At 44.3% G+C, this 19,041-nt stretch overlaps 1 protein-coding gene across 1 annotated transcript in view; it reads right to left on the reverse strand.

Moving 5' to 3' along the window:
- Positions 1–10,823, reverse strand: part of URM1 (ubiquitin related modifier 1) — a 34,460-nt gene extending 23,637 nt beyond the window's left edge. The window contains exons 1-2 of the mRNA XM_082209034.1: positions 10,719–10,823; positions 4,994–5,064 (exon numbers count right to left, since the gene is read on the reverse strand). Coding sequence (XP_082065160.1) covers positions 4,994–5,064; positions 10,719–10,753 — 106 coding nt within the window. The 5' untranslated portion in view covers positions 10,754–10,823. The remainder of the gene's footprint in view (positions 1–4,993; positions 5,065–10,718) is intronic.
- Positions 10,824–19,041: the final 8,218 nt, after the last annotated feature.

A 19,041-nucleotide genomic window follows, 5' to 3' on the forward strand; every position in this document is an offset into this window, starting at 1 on the left:
ACAGTCTGCGACTGGTGGAGGATGGAGAAACCTGGGGGTGCTATCTCATGCAGGGCGACTACTTCCCCTTCACGCACCCTGGTCTCCGTCACACAAGCCAGGTCAACCCCCACCGAGATAAAAAAGTATTGCATGGTGGTGGTTTTTTTGCCTATAGACCTGGCATTACACAACACCGGTGATGGAGGTGGGTAATCCCTGCTCACCCTACCCCTGTCCCTTGGGATGGGGCATAGATTGGAAGGGGTTTGAGCATCACCACATCTCAAAACACTTCATCTGTTTTATCTACCCCCACCACCATACCTCTATCACCCTGGGGATCACTAGCCAGCAAAGAGCCAGCTTCATGCTCAGAAACTCCAACCATCCTGTCTTGCAAGGGATGCAATAGGGAAGAACGGTCATCCTTGTAGATTTTGGGAGTGTTAAGCAAAGGTCCGGATATAGCCTGGATGCTCAGTTTCAAGAATCTATCAGCGACCTGAGGTTCTTTGGGAGTTATTAACATAGGAATGTCAGGGTCGCCAGACTCCTACTCTTCATCGCTATCGCTTAGGAAGAGATCAGAGAGTTGCATCAATGTCCTTCTTCGGGATGGAGAGCTGTTGGGAATATTTAAATACTGTGTTCCAGGCTCTAATGTCCTTATATTTTGAATTGAAATCTCAGACTTTATACTTAATAACCTCCTCATCAGTTCTTGCATTTCTTCTTCCTCGTATTGTTTCTATTGTTTAATTTTGTTTACCTTATCGGCATTTGCTTTGATTCTCTGCCAGGGACCAACTTTCTCACTGTTTCATCTTTGAAAACCCTTATCGGGTGAAGAAAATGAGACCACCATAGGATGTTTTTCATCTCCCTAAGTCAAGACTGGAAGGCCGGTTTACTAAAAGTCATAAGTAAACGTTTGGTATTTCTTGTGTTGGGCAAGAAATGGAAATTTTCCAGATCTACTTTTTAATAATGGCAGTTCAAAAGCTGGGATAAGATTCATCCACCTGCGGTGAATCTCAGCATTATCTGGTTCTTTTGAAGAACTTGGCAAGACCTTATTTCGTCCGTGACTCATCTTGGCAAATCGTTAAGATAGCTATGCCTTATCATCCTTTTGGCCCTTTGAGAATTTGTCAAGGGAGGGCAAATATCCAAGTTTTCTTCTATGTTAATTATTTTAGTGAGAAAGATTGTGATGGGATCTGGAGTGCCTCTTTCAGGTCCTCCAAACCAGGAATATAGTTGGATAGAATGTCATTTTCCCAAACATATTTGCCTGCACTGACACGAGACCTCTTTGCTCTCCCAATGTTTTGACATCTGCTCCTTTTGGGGCCCTATAACCCCTCTGGGTAGAGGAAAGCTGTTGACATGACATTGAAGTTACCCTGCAGGTATCACCATTTATAAGCTACTTAAATGTTGCAGCAGCTGCAGCTAAGCAAGCCCACACATGGGACTAAATAGATGTCACAAGGAGAGCAACACCTGACTTAGAAGCTGCCATCTATCAGAGCTCACCATTGAAAGAGTTAAAATTATTCCTGGATTGTTGTTTAGACACACACACAGAGGAGAAAGTGATGCTTCTTTTGACGACAGACAAATGCTGCACTGTATGGCTACAGGAGAAGGAGGCAGTCGCTCCGACATCTCTGGTTGCTGCAGCCATACAATGACCCGCTTCACTACTGAGTGTTGGTGGAGTTCACAGCACTCACATCCAGAAGGACACCAATAAACAGAATTCTTATCTTTCATGATTGAGGGTTTCCAGTTTATTCACCATTGTCTGCAATTGTCTGCATCAGAGGTAGGCGCTGCAGGGTAACATGACACCCCTGCAAAGGGGGCACTGCTGCCTGGCTCACCCTCTTGAGCCAGGACAATTCACCTGTCCTTCCTGAGCTGGTATGCAGCAGCAAGGAAGAGGAGCTAGGGCAGCAGCATCCCCCTTTAAAGACGTTTTCATTGGGTTTCAAACAAATGGAGAAACCATCAACAATACAATGGCAATAAAACAACCCTATGGGACAGGAGGTACAGTAAAATGGGGTTGTCAAGAGATCAAAATACGTAAAAGTCAATAAGTAAGAGTGGACAGAGCTGTCTCAGTTCACAGATTCCCATGATTCATTGCAGGGGTTGGACTATGTGATCCTCAAGCCCCCTTCCAACTCTACAGTTCTATTATTCTACATTGATTACAAAAATAATACACAGAAGCAGACCAGCATCCTTCACCTGTCTTGTGCTCTCTGTCTCTGGACAGTTGAATGGATTTTGTCCCAATAAAAAAGGGCAGATGGGTGGGTACTGGGAAACATCCTGTGCAGGTTTACTCAGAAGAAAGCCCCACTATGTTTAAACAGAGTTCCCTGGTAAGTGTGTATAGGACTGCAGCCTTAGCTAACGAAAACCTCAGTTCAGCCGGGAGAAGGTGAGGTGAGAAGACACTTCTGGCTCATGGGCCCCAGTTGGGGGTCCCAATTTGGCCTGAAAGGCCACCTTTCCAAGCCATGTCCATCTGCCCAATATACAGGATGTCAGGTTTGGGGCAGGTAAATATGTGGTTCCCCACATCTAATTAAGTTGTTCAATCAGATAGCTCCCCTAATTAAGAAATCCGACTGTGGAGCAGGACTTGACAAGGCTTCTGTCCAAGAACTGGCAGCAGCTGAAGTCAGCAAGACTGAGCTACATAGACCAGCAGCCTGACTTGGTGTGAGGCAGCTGAGTATGCCCATAAGATTTATTCTTATCTATTTATTTAAAGCAAACAGTTGTGTGCCCCATTCATTAAAAAAAAAATCAAAGCAATTCACAACAAATGAATGTAAAACCATACAATAAAAAAACCCATATAAAGTTAAAATCAGAGATTGGGGTAACTGTTGAAGAAAGTTGTATTAATTGTCCACAAAGGAAAGTTTCAGAAAGGTGTTTAAAAGCTGGAGCAGAAGGTGCCTGATGAATCTGTCAGAGCCAGCTTTAGGGACTGGGAGTTACTTTGGTCAAAGGCTCGCATCTCCTTAGTTTAGGCTTCAATCAAATTTTGATTAAATACTAAATCTAAAACATTTTAATACAAGTTTTAAGTTTGCATTAAGAATGTAAGAACAGCCCCACTGGATCAGTCCAAAATCATGCCCCGTCCAGTTTTGTTTTCCATTGGCAAAGCAGGACCCAAGTGTGATGGCCATTTCCCATTGCTGCTCCCCAGGAACTGATATTAAGAAACACACCATTTCTGACCCTGGAGGCAATATGCAGCAATCATAAGGAGTTTGGAGTAATCCAGGCCAGTTCAAGTTGGCAACCCTTACCTGTGGCAGCAGTTTCCATAGTTTAACCATGGGATGTGCAAAGCAGTATTTCCCTTCGTCTGTCTTGAAGCTCTCACCACTCAGCTTCACTGAATGACCCTAGATGTTTGAATCTAATGCTTACTCCCAAGACTGTGGCAGGTGACCAGATATTCTCACACATATTCAAAAGCACATAACTTGGAAAAGGCAAAAAGCATCCTCAGCTGCAAATGGGAAGCATAGTGGTGGATTGCTTCTGCCATTCACTTGTTCCTTGAGTCAGGAATCCCACTACACAGGTATGAGTAGAAACAGGAGATCCTGGACCAGTCACCACTTCTCTGCCTAACCTACCTTACACGGCTGTTACAAACCCTAGCAGACCCAGGTTGTGTCAAGTTTCTTCTTGATGCACTATTGTTTACACATTATTGCAAAGGTATAGGGGGTAGCATCAGCATCTCATTTCTCATTTTCTCCCATATGCAATGATTTATTGCTACATTTCTTCCATTGTGGAACACAAGGTGGGGATCCCTAAGCCTCCTCCCATCCAGGTGCAGATTAGACTCAGATTAGGCTTAGCTGCAGAGAGGTTGTGTACATCACATGCCTTCAGACTATTTTCTGGGACCTGAATTTTAGGGTACCACCAAGCCCCTACAGATGAGCAGCAGAACTAGTTGGGTGAGTCAGAACAAACACTGCCTGTTTCTAAGAGCAGCCAACTAAATATCTCTGAGAGACTCACAACCCGGGCAAGATGTGCCCATGGCACTTCCTGCCTTCTGTCCCCAACAGCTGGTGTTTCAGAGGAATACTGTCTCTGTATTGGGAAGCCCTATTATAATAGGCAATAGTCACTGATAGAGCTAACCTCCAGGAAGCTGTCTAATCCCAGGGGTTGGTGTGAGAAGTCACCCTTTGTTCTTTGCAGTAGCCTTCATTTTGCAGACCAAAAGCACTTCACTATATCCTTGCCCAGAAACATGCATGAATGTCCAGAGGCCACCTGGATCAATGAAGCAGCAGCTGAGCACCTGATTTCCCTGAAGAAGGTCCTTGGCTCCTTCAGTTAAAGCAGGAGTGTTGAACCTGCAGGCCAAACTTGAGGCCTGCCAGACCTCCCTTTTTGGGCCATGAGGCTGTTTTGGGTAAACCATGCCCACCACCCTACACTTGACATAAAAAAGGTCTGATGTGGGGCAAATAATGGCTTAAAGGGAGCTCCCGATTGTTCCTTTACATGCTCCCATCATCCATCATCCCTTCTTGCTCCATGAGGGAAAAGCTGTTTCCGAGGCATGGATACTCCTTTTCCCTCCCAGCGCTGCTACTTGAACCTCTGGTTTTTGGAGAATCAAATAACAGAATGGAACTGTTTCAAACAAACCATGCTGTGCTTTGAAGTTCCAGCAATCAGGGCTTCAAAATGCATCACCCCCTGACATCACAGCAATGTTGAGTTGCAGGCAACTGGAGAGGGCTTTCTCTGCCCAAAATCAAGGAGACATCAAGTCTAGGAAGTGGACAAATAGTCTGATCTACCATAAGGCAGTTTCCCATGTGCCACTGGACCTCGAGTATAAAAGCTTCACAAATAGAACAGGTTTTCATTTTCATCTCGGTCCATCAATAAGAACCAAGTCTGGGCCAGAAGAAGACAGAACAGTCAAAATACTCACAAGGTTTTTTCTGGCTGGGCAGAGTCACCTGATGTTTTCTTATCCCATCAAACAAGAGCTCTGCTCCACCTCTGAAAATTTAAGACAAGAAACACATAATCAGCAACATTCTGAAAGACAAAAATCATAGAGGCACCAGCCTTTTATAGTGCATGCATAATTAAAAACAAACTAAGGTGTTTCCCCTCTACATACCCCTCACTTCATGTGCAAATGCAATAAATTAACTCATTGACTTAGCATACAGGGTTGATCCAAGACAATTTGATGCCTGAGGAAAAGGACAAGATACAACCTACACCCTCTCATTTCACACAGAGAAGCCTACTCAATTGGCAACTGAATCTTATTCCTCAATGGTTGTCCTCCTTCCTTCTTAACAGAGGGGAGAAGGGGCAGCCTAGGGGGCACATGGCAGGGTGTGTGATAAACTGAGCTCTGTCTTCTTAAGGGGGTTCAGAAAGATCAACTGCAGGAGGCTGCCATCACTGTTCTGTAGCCGCTGCCCCATTTGCCATCCAGGTTGGCTGCCTCACTTTGCCTACCAGTAGAGTTGGCTCTGCAACTTATCTAATACCCCCATTGAAAACCAATCCACATCAGTACTAAAAGAAAAATACATATATAAGGGGAAGAGGATGTATTAGGGAAAGAGGCACAGGAGAGAGAACTACAATGTAAATAAAGCATCTTCTAGCATTTCTGAAGGATGAGAAGAAACATATAAAGTTTCAATTGAGGAATCTGTTCAGTACAGGCCTGAACCATCATCCATTCTATATACACCCACTCAAGGAAAAACCTCACTGGGTTCCAGAAAAGCACATATAACTGTTTTCCCCAACCTGGCACCTTCAGGTGTTGCTCAACTATAACTTTCATCATACTTGACCTTGGCCATGCTGGCTAGAACTGATGATGAGTCACAGTCCAACAACATATGGAGGACACCAGGTTCGGAAAGGCTGGTGCACACGAATACTACCTAAGACACACAGCTGAGATTGATGGAGAGCAGGCAACATCTAACCATGGAGCCATGAGGAAAAGAGCCATCATCAAAATCTACTCCAGCAGTTAATTGGTACTGGCTTCTTGGCATCCACATGCTTCATGACTGCCACGTTAACCGAGAGATATGGAAAAGGAATTATCAAAATACTTGCGGTGAAATATTAGCATTAGACCCAGTCCCTTTAAATCTAGTTACGTGGAGGGAGATTTTTGGCTGTGCTATGGAACAGCACAACAGTGCCTTTGTAATGCTCACTGCAATGCTATTACTTATACAAAGCCACATTCCCCAAGGATTGCTCTGTTAGTGCTATCTAGGCTCAACAAAAAAGAAAAACGGTTAACTGAAAACTGAAGTAGCAGTTATTAATGTTAGACAAATCTGGAGATTCATGAGAGAGAACAATCCCTACCAATGATAGGAAAGAGGCATCTTTCTGCTTGCTGTGAAAACAAGCTCACACTTTGTGTTAATCGCAGATACTGGGATGGGAGATAAGGTCCTTCTGTAGCATACTAGCTGGGGGGAGAACTCAGCTGCAATGTGAACACATAGAGCACTCTTTTAGGCACTTCCAAGAAAAGTGTGGGGGGGACCAAATAAACACTGCTTTTCTGGAAATCAGTTCTACAGTGGCTAGCATGGGCGGAGTAGTTATCTCAAAATGATGTACTAGATGGTGCGAGCATGGAGGAAGGACATTATTTATTTATGTCGAAGAAACTCTTCAAGGTTTGGAGAAAGGTATCTACTAGAACTGATGGGGAGTTTATTTAGAATGTTTATATACCATATTTCAACTAAATGTTCTCCACACATTTACATAGTAAAATGGGGCACCTCTTAAAATCTCTTCAGAAGTAGCTTCCACCAGCCCAATGTTCTCCAGACTGTAAGTGGCTCCAGGAAGCACAATGGAAGTTCTGAACCAAAGCATATGTTGGTGAAGGCTGAATTTAAGTTTAATAGTGTACTCCTCTAGGATGTAAATCAGGGATGTGGACCCTAAGGTCCTCCAGATGCTGCTGGACACATCATCCCCGACCACTGACCATGCTGGATGTGGCTGATAGGAGCTGGGAGTCCAGCAACAACTGGGAGGGCCACAGCTTTCTCCATTGCAGTGCACAAACATTTATGCCATAATAAATTTGTCAGCCTTCAATGTGCTACAAACCCTTTTGCTCTTTTTGTTATGAAAAACACGGCAGCCCCTCTGGAAATTAACTACATTATCTAAGGCACTTCATCTACATTATCATAGTTTGGTTCTGATAAGTGTGAATTCATATCCTAGCTCACTGAGAATGCAATTTCCCCAGGTTTTCCCCCATCAAGACCCACCATTCTAGTTAATGCACTACCACTAGACAGAGACAGTTATAGCCAGCTGCAGGAGAGAGGGGACATCATCAGATACTGAGGGAAACATTTCCAAAGTCACAGGTGGGCTTGTTTGTTTAAAGAAGGATCATTTGTTTCCTTTCTATACCTATACCTGTGATATTTCAAAAACTCAACATATTCACTGTAGCACAAACTTTGAGGGACTAGAGATACTGGCATTTCTCTTTTTCATAGCTGTGTTGCTTCCCTTTTGTTTGATTCCAATGTTGCATGCTTGATTCCCTTCCTTTCTTGATTACATATATAGTCAAAAGTTGTAATCCAGTCTATTCCCATTCTGGAAGGAGTCCTGTACTTCACATGTATGCTTTGCTATTGTTGTTGTTTAGTTGTGTCCGACTCTTCATGACCCCATGGATGAGAGCACGCCAGGCTAAGTGATGTTCAAACCCCCCTCTTTAACAAGAGTGCCTTTTTGTAAACTTTTACAGCAGATGTCCTCAGTCTTGTGATCTCCAAATGCTTTGGACTACAACTCATCAGCCCTGACCAACATGGCCAATGGTCAGGAATACTGGGAGTTGGATTACAACATTTGTAGCACCAGGGTGAGGAAGACTGCTTGACAGACTCATTCATCACTTTCCTCTGAGACCTATTTTCATGGACCTTATAATAAACACTTAACTACAGAATGACTTCAGACTATTCAATGCAGAAAGCAGCATTTGAAAACTAAACATCAAGCACCTTGATGTCTGATGCCTAGCTGGATTTTTATCTCCCTTTCAACATTACCGAGAAAGGAAATACATTCAAGACTGAGCCACCTACATGGCACTAATGACATAATATTGTTTCATACCACTTTGTGCATTCATTAATTCATTTATTTTCTTTGCCGCCCTTCGTCTGAGGATCACAGGGTTGTTTACAATGTAATTATTTTGTGGTCCTTAAAATGTCTAGCTCTTTATTCAACAAATAGAATCATAGACATAGAATTGGAAGGGACCCTGGGGATCATCTAGTCCAACCCCCTGCAATGCAGGAATAGGCAGCCGTCCCATATGCGGATCAAACCTGATGAACCATTGAAATCAGGAGAGGCTAACGTGACCCTCTTGATGAGTATTTCCCAAACTTGGGTCTCCAGCTGCTTTGGGATCACAATTCTCATCATCTCTGACCACTGGTCTTGCTGGCAAGGGAGGATGGGAGTTGTAGTCCAAAAATAGCTGGAGACCCAAGTTCGGAAAACACTGCTCTAGATTTTGCTTTCCTACACCTCTCATCATTCCAGGCCACTGTCTGTGCTGGCAGCAGCTTATGGGAGACTGAAGTCCAGAAAAACCTGGGGGGGGGGCTATAGTAACCTGATTTAAAGGATAGTGGCAGATTATGTTTCTTCTGGTGCTAAATTTCTACATTTCTAAAACAAAAGGTGTTGGAACTCATACCTTCCACTGCAAGCTAGCGCTCTGAAAAGGGCTTCTCAAGACCCAGCAGTCAACTGATTGGTGGTGCCTGCAACCTCCTGTTTACCTTACCTGCCCCACACCTAACATGAAGTATGTGAGAGGTGAGAATGACTTGGCTCATATGACCTTGCCATTTGGCTGCCCTATTTGGACCAATGGGCTGCAAGGTCCCCAACCGTATTCTATCCTGAAACACTAAAGGCACGTAAAGTGGTGCCTCGCAAGCCAAAAAGAATCCGTTCTGTGATTCTCTTCGTCTAGTGGTTTTTTTCGTCTTGCGAAGCAAGCCCATTGAAGGATTAGCGGATTAGCGCTATTAGCGGCTTTTAAAGGCTTATCTGCTGATCGGATCAGCTGACAAGCGGCTTAGCGCTATTAGCGGCTTATCTGCTGATCGGATCAGCTGATAAGCGACTTAGCGCTATTAGCGGCTTTTAGCGGCTTATCTGCTGATCGGATCAGCTGATAAACAGCTTAGCGGCTTAGAAAAAGGGGGGGAGGGAAAAAAACCGGCAGGAACTTGCAAGACATTGTCGTCTTGCAAAGCAAGCCCATAGGAGATTCGTTTTGCGAAGCACCTCCAAAACGGGAAAACTCTTTCGTCTAGCGAGTTTTCTGTCTTGCGAGGCATTCGTCTTGCGGGGCACCATTGTATGTAGTAACTGGTCCTGCCTATGCCTATTGAGAAAATGGCCATTATGCACATGCTCAAATTCATCTTTTATTGTTACTTCACACATACCAGTGTTGACTTTAAAAGAAAATGGATTCTTTGTGGGGAGGGGGAGTTTAAGGACCAACTCTTTGAAGGTACAGAGAACATTTGAATGACATAATACTGGTATATGATGCTCTGTAGTTTCCTTTCTCTTCATCAAGTTCCTTTAATCTCACACAAATTTTATTATTTATAAACCTTTCTTTAGTATAACCAAATTCTTACCCACTTCACTTCACTCCTAGAATAGGAAGCCTCATTTGTGGGCCAAAACTGGATAGGGCTTCACACCTAGAATAGGAAGCCTCATTTGTGGGCCAAAAATGGATAGGGCTATATTCATGCAAGCTTTCCTTCTCTCGTGAAACCTGTGAATCTGCCACCTTGGCAAAGTCATAAGCACCAATGACAGTCAGTCTCATTTTCAGTTTTCTGCCTCCCAACCTTTTTAAGGTCCACAAGTAACTTTAAGTTGATGGGAGGAAATCTACCTTGCCTGTTAAGTCTCTCGGCACCCCATTCTTAGTCCCCATCACCACCAGTTTGCCTCAGTATGAACTCCCCCCCCCTCCACAAACCACTGGGAATCATTAAGTATACACACACACACAACCACCCTCTTTTAATCTATGGTGCTTTTAAACAAATAATGAGAAGATATTGTATGTATTTATGAGGGAGGAAAGTGTATGCCTCTCCACTTTCTCCGCACCGTGCATAACTTTGCGCCCCTCCCCTGTGTTCCCCCTTAGCTTCCTTTTTCCTAAGATAAAAGCCCTGATTTGTCACCTCCCCTTGTTGAGAGGAGTCATTGTCTGATCCCTGTGTTTAGATGCGATTACTGCTTTGCTGTGGCAGGCGGGGACAAGCGACTGTCCCGAGCCCCTGCTGTTGGGGAGTGCGGGGCGTGGGGGGCGGGGCGAGGTAGGGAAAGAAAGATTCCTATGGGGAGAAGAGTAGCCTGTGAGGGCGAAGAAAGGAAGCTTTAGAAACCAAATGGGAAGCAATGGCGCCCCCCGTTTCCCTCCACCCGCCCAAAAAGAACACTCTGAACCCAAACCCAGACCCTCCGCCCCCAGACCAAGCACCCCCTTCACCGGCTGAGCTCCCCACGCGGGATCTCGGCGAGGAAACCCTCCGCCGCCCCGATGGCGCCTCCCTTACCCGAACTCCAGCTGAAGAGACAAGGGCGCCGCCATCTTTTGTGAGGGAACGGCGTTGCCAGCAGCGGAAGTGCGAATCCGCGTCTGCTTCCGTGGGCGGCGGAGGTTGCCGAGCAACGGCGCGCCGGAAGAGGCCTGGCCCCGCCCGTCCGTTTTGAAAAGGCTCGGAGCGGCCGCCTTCTGCCCTGGTTGGAAGCGCGGGGATGTCCCGGCCAGATTAGTGTTGCCTGCTCTGGCTGGTAGCCAGGGTGTCCGAAAAAGTTGCCAGCCGTAACTGAGAAGTTTCAGACTTGCTGATCAGTTTTAGGTCCCGCAGTTTCTATACCCTGGAAATCATGGCTGCAAACAGAGGTTGTTATCTTGGACCATAACAACAACAACAACAACAACAACAACAACAACAACAACAACAACAACAACAACAATTTATTCCCCAGCCACTCTGGGCAGCTTCCAACAAAATATTAAAATACAGTAAAGCATCAAATATTAAAAGCTTCCCTAAACAGGGCTGCCTTCAGATGGCTTCTAAAAGTCTGGTGGTTCTCATTCTTCCCACAACCAGCTTGTTATTGTTTAGTGGTGTCCGACTCTTCGTGACCCCCTGGACCAGAGCACGCCAGGCACTCCTGTCTTCCACTGCCTCCCGCAGTTTGGTCAAACTCATGCTGGTAGCTTCGAGAACACTGTCCAACCATCTCATCCTCTGTCGTCCCCTTCTCCTTGTGCCCTCCATCTTTCCCAACATCAGGGTCTTTTCCAGGGAGTCTTCTCTTCTCATGAGGTGGCCAAAGTATTGAAACCTCAGCTTCAGGATCTGTCCTTCCAGTGAGCGCTCAGGGCTGATTTCCTTCAGAATGGAGAGGTTTGATCTTCTTGCAGTCCACGAGACTCTCAAGAGTCTCCTCCAGAACCAGAATTCAACCCCCTAGCCTGCACCTGCTCAGCTGCCTGTTACATATTAAAGCAGTGGTTCTGGGACATTTTTCTATGGGCCACACTTTTGGGCTACAATTTTCTTGTGCCACACCAATTTTTTTTATTGATAAGAAATACATTGGAAAACAAACAGAAACAAAAACTAGCAGGGCTTGATTTGTAACATGGAGCACAACTGCTTTATAATATGATCTCGGGGACATCCAGAAATTAAAAAAAAAAAGGCAGCTACATAAGAACATGAATCATTCCCAAAATGTAATTATAAACGAACCTCCTGTGTGTACCTTATGTATGTCTACAAACTCAATGAGAGGTATGGGCTTGCTTTTGTTGGGCAATGCCATTTATATTAGGTCTAATTTGAGAAAAACTCATCACCACAAGCCTTTCTCTTTTCCAATCTTTCTTATTTACTTTACTATACTACACTACACTGTAATGTTTAAATGTTTTTTTTTTATTGTTCTTGAATCTTCCCGCCACACTTGCCATCCTCTCCTGGTGTGGCACCACTGTATTAAAAGGATTCAAAAAAATATAGGTTGGGGAATTGGAATTTGTGACCTTACAGATGTTGCTGAACGGCAGCTCCCAAATTCCTAGGTGTTCATTGGCTATGCTGGTTGAGGCTGACTAAGTTGGGAGTGCAAGAAATATGGAAGGCATCTTTTGGGGGTTTGAGATAGAGATTTTCTCTCCCACTTTGCAGGTGTTGAATGAGCTCAGAGAATAACCCTGTGTTTCTATTGTATCTATTTCAGCATTGCATAGTAGTACTAGTATATCTGGTTCGGTCAAGGACCAGTAAGAAGGTAGGAAGAAAACAGAATACATAAAGCACAATATAATGCAATATTATGCATACATAAAACACAGTATAATGTACAATTAAATACAATATTAAATATAAAATTAAAAACAATGTAGAATATAAAACAGTGAGAAATATAAAATTATATACTAAAATGATGAAAAGCGCCATAAAGTGCTGATAATTTTAAAATTAAGATCCTGTGCCAACAAGCTATTGCTGCCGCACAAAAATGAGTTGCCTTGGCAGTAATCTCAGGAAACTGGTCAGCCAAGAGGTAATCAGTATAAAACACTTCAAATCTTCCTGGTATACTTTGTAAAATTGGATTAATAAATTGACAGTGGATATCACAGTAAAAAGAACAATACAAAAAAAAGGCCTCACCATTTCTACATTCTCTGCTTCACAAGGGTATATATATAAGTGTTCACTGTATGGTACATTGTTGTTTCTACCCTTCAGTACTGCAGATGGAAGCATTTAAATAAAAGAACACATTGTACTCCTGCAAAAACACGCTGATTCCTGGAACAGGCCAGATTTAGAAGGCGATTGGGCCGGATCCGGCCCCCAGGCCTTAGTTTGCCTACCCATGATCCGGACCCCCTCCATGCAGACTGAAGGTGCAAATAGGTGAATAGACCATATTTCTCAAAGCTATGACAGTCGCTGCCATGTCTCAGTCCTCCAAAGGAACACAGACCCTGCATGAATGCCTGGAGCCTCCTCTTGCTACCGCTTGGCAGAGAGAGGGGGACACCCAGCTTTTGTAACAATACCCAATTTGAGATGAAATGGTCTCCAACAGTAGCACTCCGTTTCAGAAAGTAGTGCCACAAAGGCCACTGACAAACACAGGAATGCAACATAGAATGGCAAAGCCATCAGTACTGCTTGGCATGGAAGAATGCTGGTCAGGAATATTGTACAGTGGTACCTCGGGTTAAGAACTTAATTTGTTCTGGAGGTCTGTTCTTAACCTGAAACTGTTCTTAATTGCTCTGCCACTGCATAATTTCTATTCTCATCCTGAGGTAAAGTTCTTAATCCAAGGTATTATTTCTGGGTTAGCAGAGTCTGTAACCTGAAGTATCTGTAACCTGAAGCGTCTGTAACCCGAGGTACCACTGTATATGAATTCCTGTATTGCAGGCGGTTGGCCCTTCCAACTATACAATTCTTTGACTATGACTCTATGACCCTATTTTTGTTGGTAGAAACTCACAGGGCGCCTGTTCTTTGCACCCCCACCTAGTGCCCCACTGCTAGGGCCTGACCTTGCACTGTGATGCGTTTAGGCTCCCCTTTAACCCAACACGGTTCTTTCCAGCAGACGACCTGCAACAAATATAACAGTGGCGTATATTTCATTTTTAATTAAGAGAGGGAGGACAGTGACATTTCATGCAGCGTGACTTAGCAGGCCACGCTGATGGACCACGTTTTCCTGCCTGCGAAAGGAGCCGGTGATTTCTCAATGAAGCATTACGAGGAACCCTCAAACAGCCTGCGGCAGCAGGTCGAACTTCGAAGCCTTTGAATAGCAGACGGGAGAGCGCTTGGAGCCGCTGTTGCAGGCCATGACAATGAAGGGTTCCTGGCTCTGGGGCTTTTGTTTGGTTTCTCCCAGTCTCCGCGTTGAACTCCCTTCTGCATCAGAGAAAAGGGGTCTGGGGGTAGGGGGATGGGAGGGAGAAATGATATGGCGGGGAGGGGGAGGGGAGGGGGAAGGAAGGTCAGGGGGAGTTAAAACCCTTTTCTGTCTCATTCATGTGGTAATTGGGTGTCAAGCAGAGATCAGTAAGGTGGAGGCCGGCCTCTGAGCTTGGGTTAAACTGCTGCTCAAAGAAAGCAGGGCAGTCCCAGCCTACTGAGGCCTCACAGGAAACAGCCAGCCTCTCCTGCGACCCAGGGGGAGCCGCTTGGGGAGTGGATGCTGCGCTTTCCCCCCACCCCACTCCCCCAATTCACAGGCTCCTTGAAAGCAGCTAAACAAAGCTTGGAGGGTGTTCAAACAATGCGAGAAACCCCACCTCCGCCCTTCAATAGGGGGCTCTAAACAGGCATTTAACCTTCAGAATGGCTGAAAGTGATACTCAAAAGCAGCTTGCCATCCATCCCCTCCCCTTTTATAGATGATCCAGAGGCCACTTGGAGGTTCCCCTCCGCCAGGAAGCAGGCCGCTTGCTGCCCTCGCCTTGGCCCTGCATCCCTTGGTTATCTTGCTAATAATGTGGTTTCTTCAACAAGGCCAGCCAGAGAGTGCATGAGGTTTTTAATCTAGGGGTTTTGTGGTTTGAGCCCCACCTTGGGCGAAAGATGCTTGCATTGCAGGGGGTTGGGCTACATGACGACCCTCGTGGTCCCTTCCAACTCTACATTTCTATGATTCTATAAATGCAAACTTTGCCAAGGGAGGGTGGTAGTTTTCCTGGGCAACTCTATCCCTATTTTGCCTTCCTTTATTGCCTTTGTTTGGTGGAGATGCAGAGTTGTCTCTTAGCAAATGGGTGTCAACGAATTTAACCACTCCCTAATCCTTTGGAAGTTGCATCTTAACTCTGGTGCACAAGTCTGTAAATTTGTGTGCATGAACACAGAAGACCAATATACTCTGGCTTTTCATGACCTCTGCAGGAGTTTACATTAAAAAAAAAAAAGTTGTAGAAAATACGGTAGCCCCATCATGGATGAGACCAACAGCAGGTCTAGTGGTCAAGAAGGTGGTTTCTGCATGTGCTGTTGTGCAAAAGCAAGGAGTAGATGGGGCTCCTCAACCACGGAAGGTAGCCCATCTAGAAGAAGGAAAGTTCTGATCTAAAACTTCTGCTTCCTTGTGGGACATCTTTGGGAGAAGAAAAGGCTAGCACTACAAGTCTGGAGTGGAGAGTCCCTAAGGCAGTTAGATGGAGCCTTGTGCACCTCCTTCTGGCAACTTCTGCAGCCAAGCTGTTGCCAAACATCTTGCTCTGCTTTCCTTTGGACCACATCAGTGAGGCTGAGAGGGGTCTTGCCATCTGGGAAGCCCAGGACCTCCAGACACGCTGCCCAGGCTTGCGCCCCAAGGAAGTCATTTCTGTGTTGCTAACACAGCAGCTTGGCTTCACCCCTGGAAGCACACTCCATTGTCTCTCAAGACAGGTGGATGCCAACCTAGGACTCTCTCTCCCCCATCTCTCATCTATAATATGTTCCTGAATTTACATGTGCCTAAAATTTAGATACACACAAATAATATTGTTGGGGTTTTAACCTATGTTGATGGGTTGGTTATTAATTATTAATTACATATTTACATGGGTAAAATCTTATTTTCTGGTGAAAGAAGCAGACTTTATTTTGTTTTAGGAACACAGGAACCTGGGAGACTGTCTTACGCTGAGTCAGACCATTGGCTCTTCTTGCTTGGTTTTGTCTATACCAGTCTTTGCCAAGGCAAAGCTTTGGACAATGGCTCCCATCGGCTGCAGTGAGCCCCAGCCCCAGATTTAGCGTGATGCAGGCAGTTCCCTCACACAGGGCACAAGATTGAGAAAATCCATAACTGAGGAGATCCATTTGGGGGCACCAATTTTTGGGCTCACCCATGGTGCCATATTACAAAAGATTACCAAGGTCCACTTCTGTCAGCACATCTGGAGGGCATCAGGTTACCAAAGTTGGTCTCCACCAACTAGCAGCAGCTGTCCATGGTTTCAGAGAGGGCCCTTTCTGTCCTACTGGCAGATGCTGGATATCAAACTTAAGACCTTCTGCATGTAAAGTAAATGATCTGTCTGTGAGCTATGGCCCCTCCCCAATTTTAAGATAATACACAGACACTCCTGTGGCTGAGGCAAGGGAGGCAGCCTCTTATTTTATCTATTTACTAAAATATTCATATACAGGCAACCCGCCCCCCCTTACTCACGAGTTACATTCCAAAGCACCACACATTTAAGTGAAATTGCTTATATTTGAAACACCATTGAAAAAGCCACAAACACCTAATTTCATCCCTGCCCTGCCCCTTTTTGTGATGTTTTGGGGTCACTTCCAGGTTTGGCACAATGCGCATGCGCAGAGTTGCACACATATTGAAAGCACATAAATGGGGTGTGGGGTGTGCCTGTACTACTAATTCGTTTTTTTATAAAAAAATCAAAATGGTTCCAAACAAGGCCCAAAGTTAGTCCCATATAGAGCACATTACAATGCGTGGACTACAGTGGCCAGGCTATCCCTGTCCAGGAATGGCTGTAGCTGGCGAACCAGACAAAGCTAGTGAAAGGTATGCCTAGCCAAAGAGGACCCCTGGGCCTCTAAGTGACAAAGGTGTAAGCAGGAGAACCCCTAAGCAATACACATGTTTCTTCTTGTTGTTCTTTTTTTAAAAAAATATTTTTACTAAGCAATTTCAACATACCAAATTATCAGTCCAAACAATCAATTACATTATTTCCCCCCCCACCCCTCATGCTCCCCCCCCCACCAAGGACTTCCCTCAGCTCCCCTCTCTGATTTCTTTGCACATATTATTCTCTGTATGTTATAAAATTGTACATATCTTTGCCTTATCTATCAAATGTTCAGCTAAAAAATTTGTGGATGTTTATTCAAAACCTGCCAAGGAGTCCAAATCATTTTGTTGTCTTTTTAGATAATTTGTAAAAAGTTCCCATTCTTCCTTGAAGTCACGATTGTCCTTAACACGCAGTTTGTATGTCAATTTGGCCAATTCCACGTAGCTCATCAATTTTTCTTGCCACTGTTCTTTCGTTGGGATTTCCTCATTCTTCCATCCTTGTGCTAACAAGACAAGGAGTGCTCTGATGGTGTTTCCTGCTTGGCAGGGGGTTGGACTCGATGGCCCTTGTGGTCTCTTCCAACTCTATGATTCTATGATTCTATGATTCTAAGACTCTTGCCAATGTTGTAGCATACATAAATAAATTCTTTATTTTTCTTGGCAGGTCTTGTCCTAAAATCCCTAACAAAAATGCTTCTGGTTTTTTTACAAATGTCATTCTGAACATTTTCTTCAATTCATTATATATCATTTCCCAATTTTTTAAAACTTCTCTACATTCCCACCACATGTGATTAAAAGTACCTTCTTTTTCCTTACATTTCCAACATATGTTTGACCCGGTTTTGTACATTTTTACTATTTTTACTGGTGTAATATACCATCTGTACATCATTTTCATATAGTTTTCTTTCAAAAGAGAACATTCTGTAAATTTCAGATCTACCTTCCACAATTTTTCCCAGTCCTCAAATTGTATATTATATCTTGTGCCCATTTGATCATGACTAATTTGACCTCCTCATCTTTTGTTTCCCATTCTAGCAAAATACTATATGCTTTCTTCAGCAGCTTCACTTCTTCTTCTATAACTTCCTTTTGGAATCTGGAAGTTGTGTAACTAAACCCTTTCTTAATACCTTCCTTATACATCTCATGTAATTGTCTGTAATGTAGCCAACTCTTAAAATGATCTTTAATTTCCTCATAATCTTTTAATTTCCATTTCCCTTCTTGATCCCTCAACAATTCTCTATATGTAGGCCACTTCCCCTTTTTGCCAAGCGGTTTGAGTAATGAAGCTTCAGTTGGTACACTTGTTTCTTCTGAGGGCGTGCAACCCCACGCAGAACAGGTAGCTCACCTTCCTGGATATGGGAACCACTCACCCAAAGAATCTCCCCAGGATTCAGGCAGTTTATTGGTCCTCATACAGTCCACCACTATGCTCAGACACCTATCTAGAGAAGCAGAGCTGCTTGTCATCAACATATTAGTGACAGCTTGTTCCAAAGTGCCTGACGGTCGCTCCCAACACATTTTAAATAGCACTGGAGAGAGGGTAGTTCTCTGCCTCATAGTGTTAAGTGCCAAGGTGCTGAGGAGCACTCACCCGGAAGATATGGAAAGAACCACCATAATGCAGTGCCTTTGATGCCCCATCCCTCTGAGTCAGTCCAGAAGGATACAATGGTAATCAAACAGTACCAGAAGCAGCTGAAAGATGGAGAAGTCCCTCTCACGGCAATGGTCATTCATCAGGGCCACCAAGGCTGATTCAGTTCCAAAGTCGGGTTTGAACCCAGATTGTAGCAGATCTAGATAATCAGCCTCCTCCAAGAATACCTTCAGTTGCTTCACAACCACCCTCTCCACCACCTTTGCCAAGACAGGGGTGTTGGTGACCAGCCTATACTTATTACACTCCATTGGTGGGCTTTTAAAGAATAGGACACACCACTTCCTACTGCTGCTTGCCTTTCGTGCTCAGTGCCGTTTATTGGCGACTGAATTTGGTACCTTCTGCTCTTTCACTGAGTTACATCACCGTACCAATGTGATTTTAAAAATAAGCACTTGTAATAAAAGATGTATACATACAACTGAAGGCAATTCTTTGATCTATTTAACATTTTTCAATCTAACCAATTGCTCTATTAGGGACACAATTCTATACTTTTAGTACCATATAGATTGATTGTTATTTTAGGCTTGAAGCTATCTATGTTTTATATTTCAGCCTTAGGCTGCTTTTGAGAAATCCAACTTAAAAATTGTTGT

Source organism: Podarcis vaucheri (assembly GCF_965113315.1).
Source record: "Podarcis vaucheri genome assembly, chromosome: Z".
Classification (NCBI taxonomy): Eukaryota; Metazoa; Chordata; class Lepidosauria; order Squamata; family Lacertidae; genus Podarcis; species Podarcis vaucheri.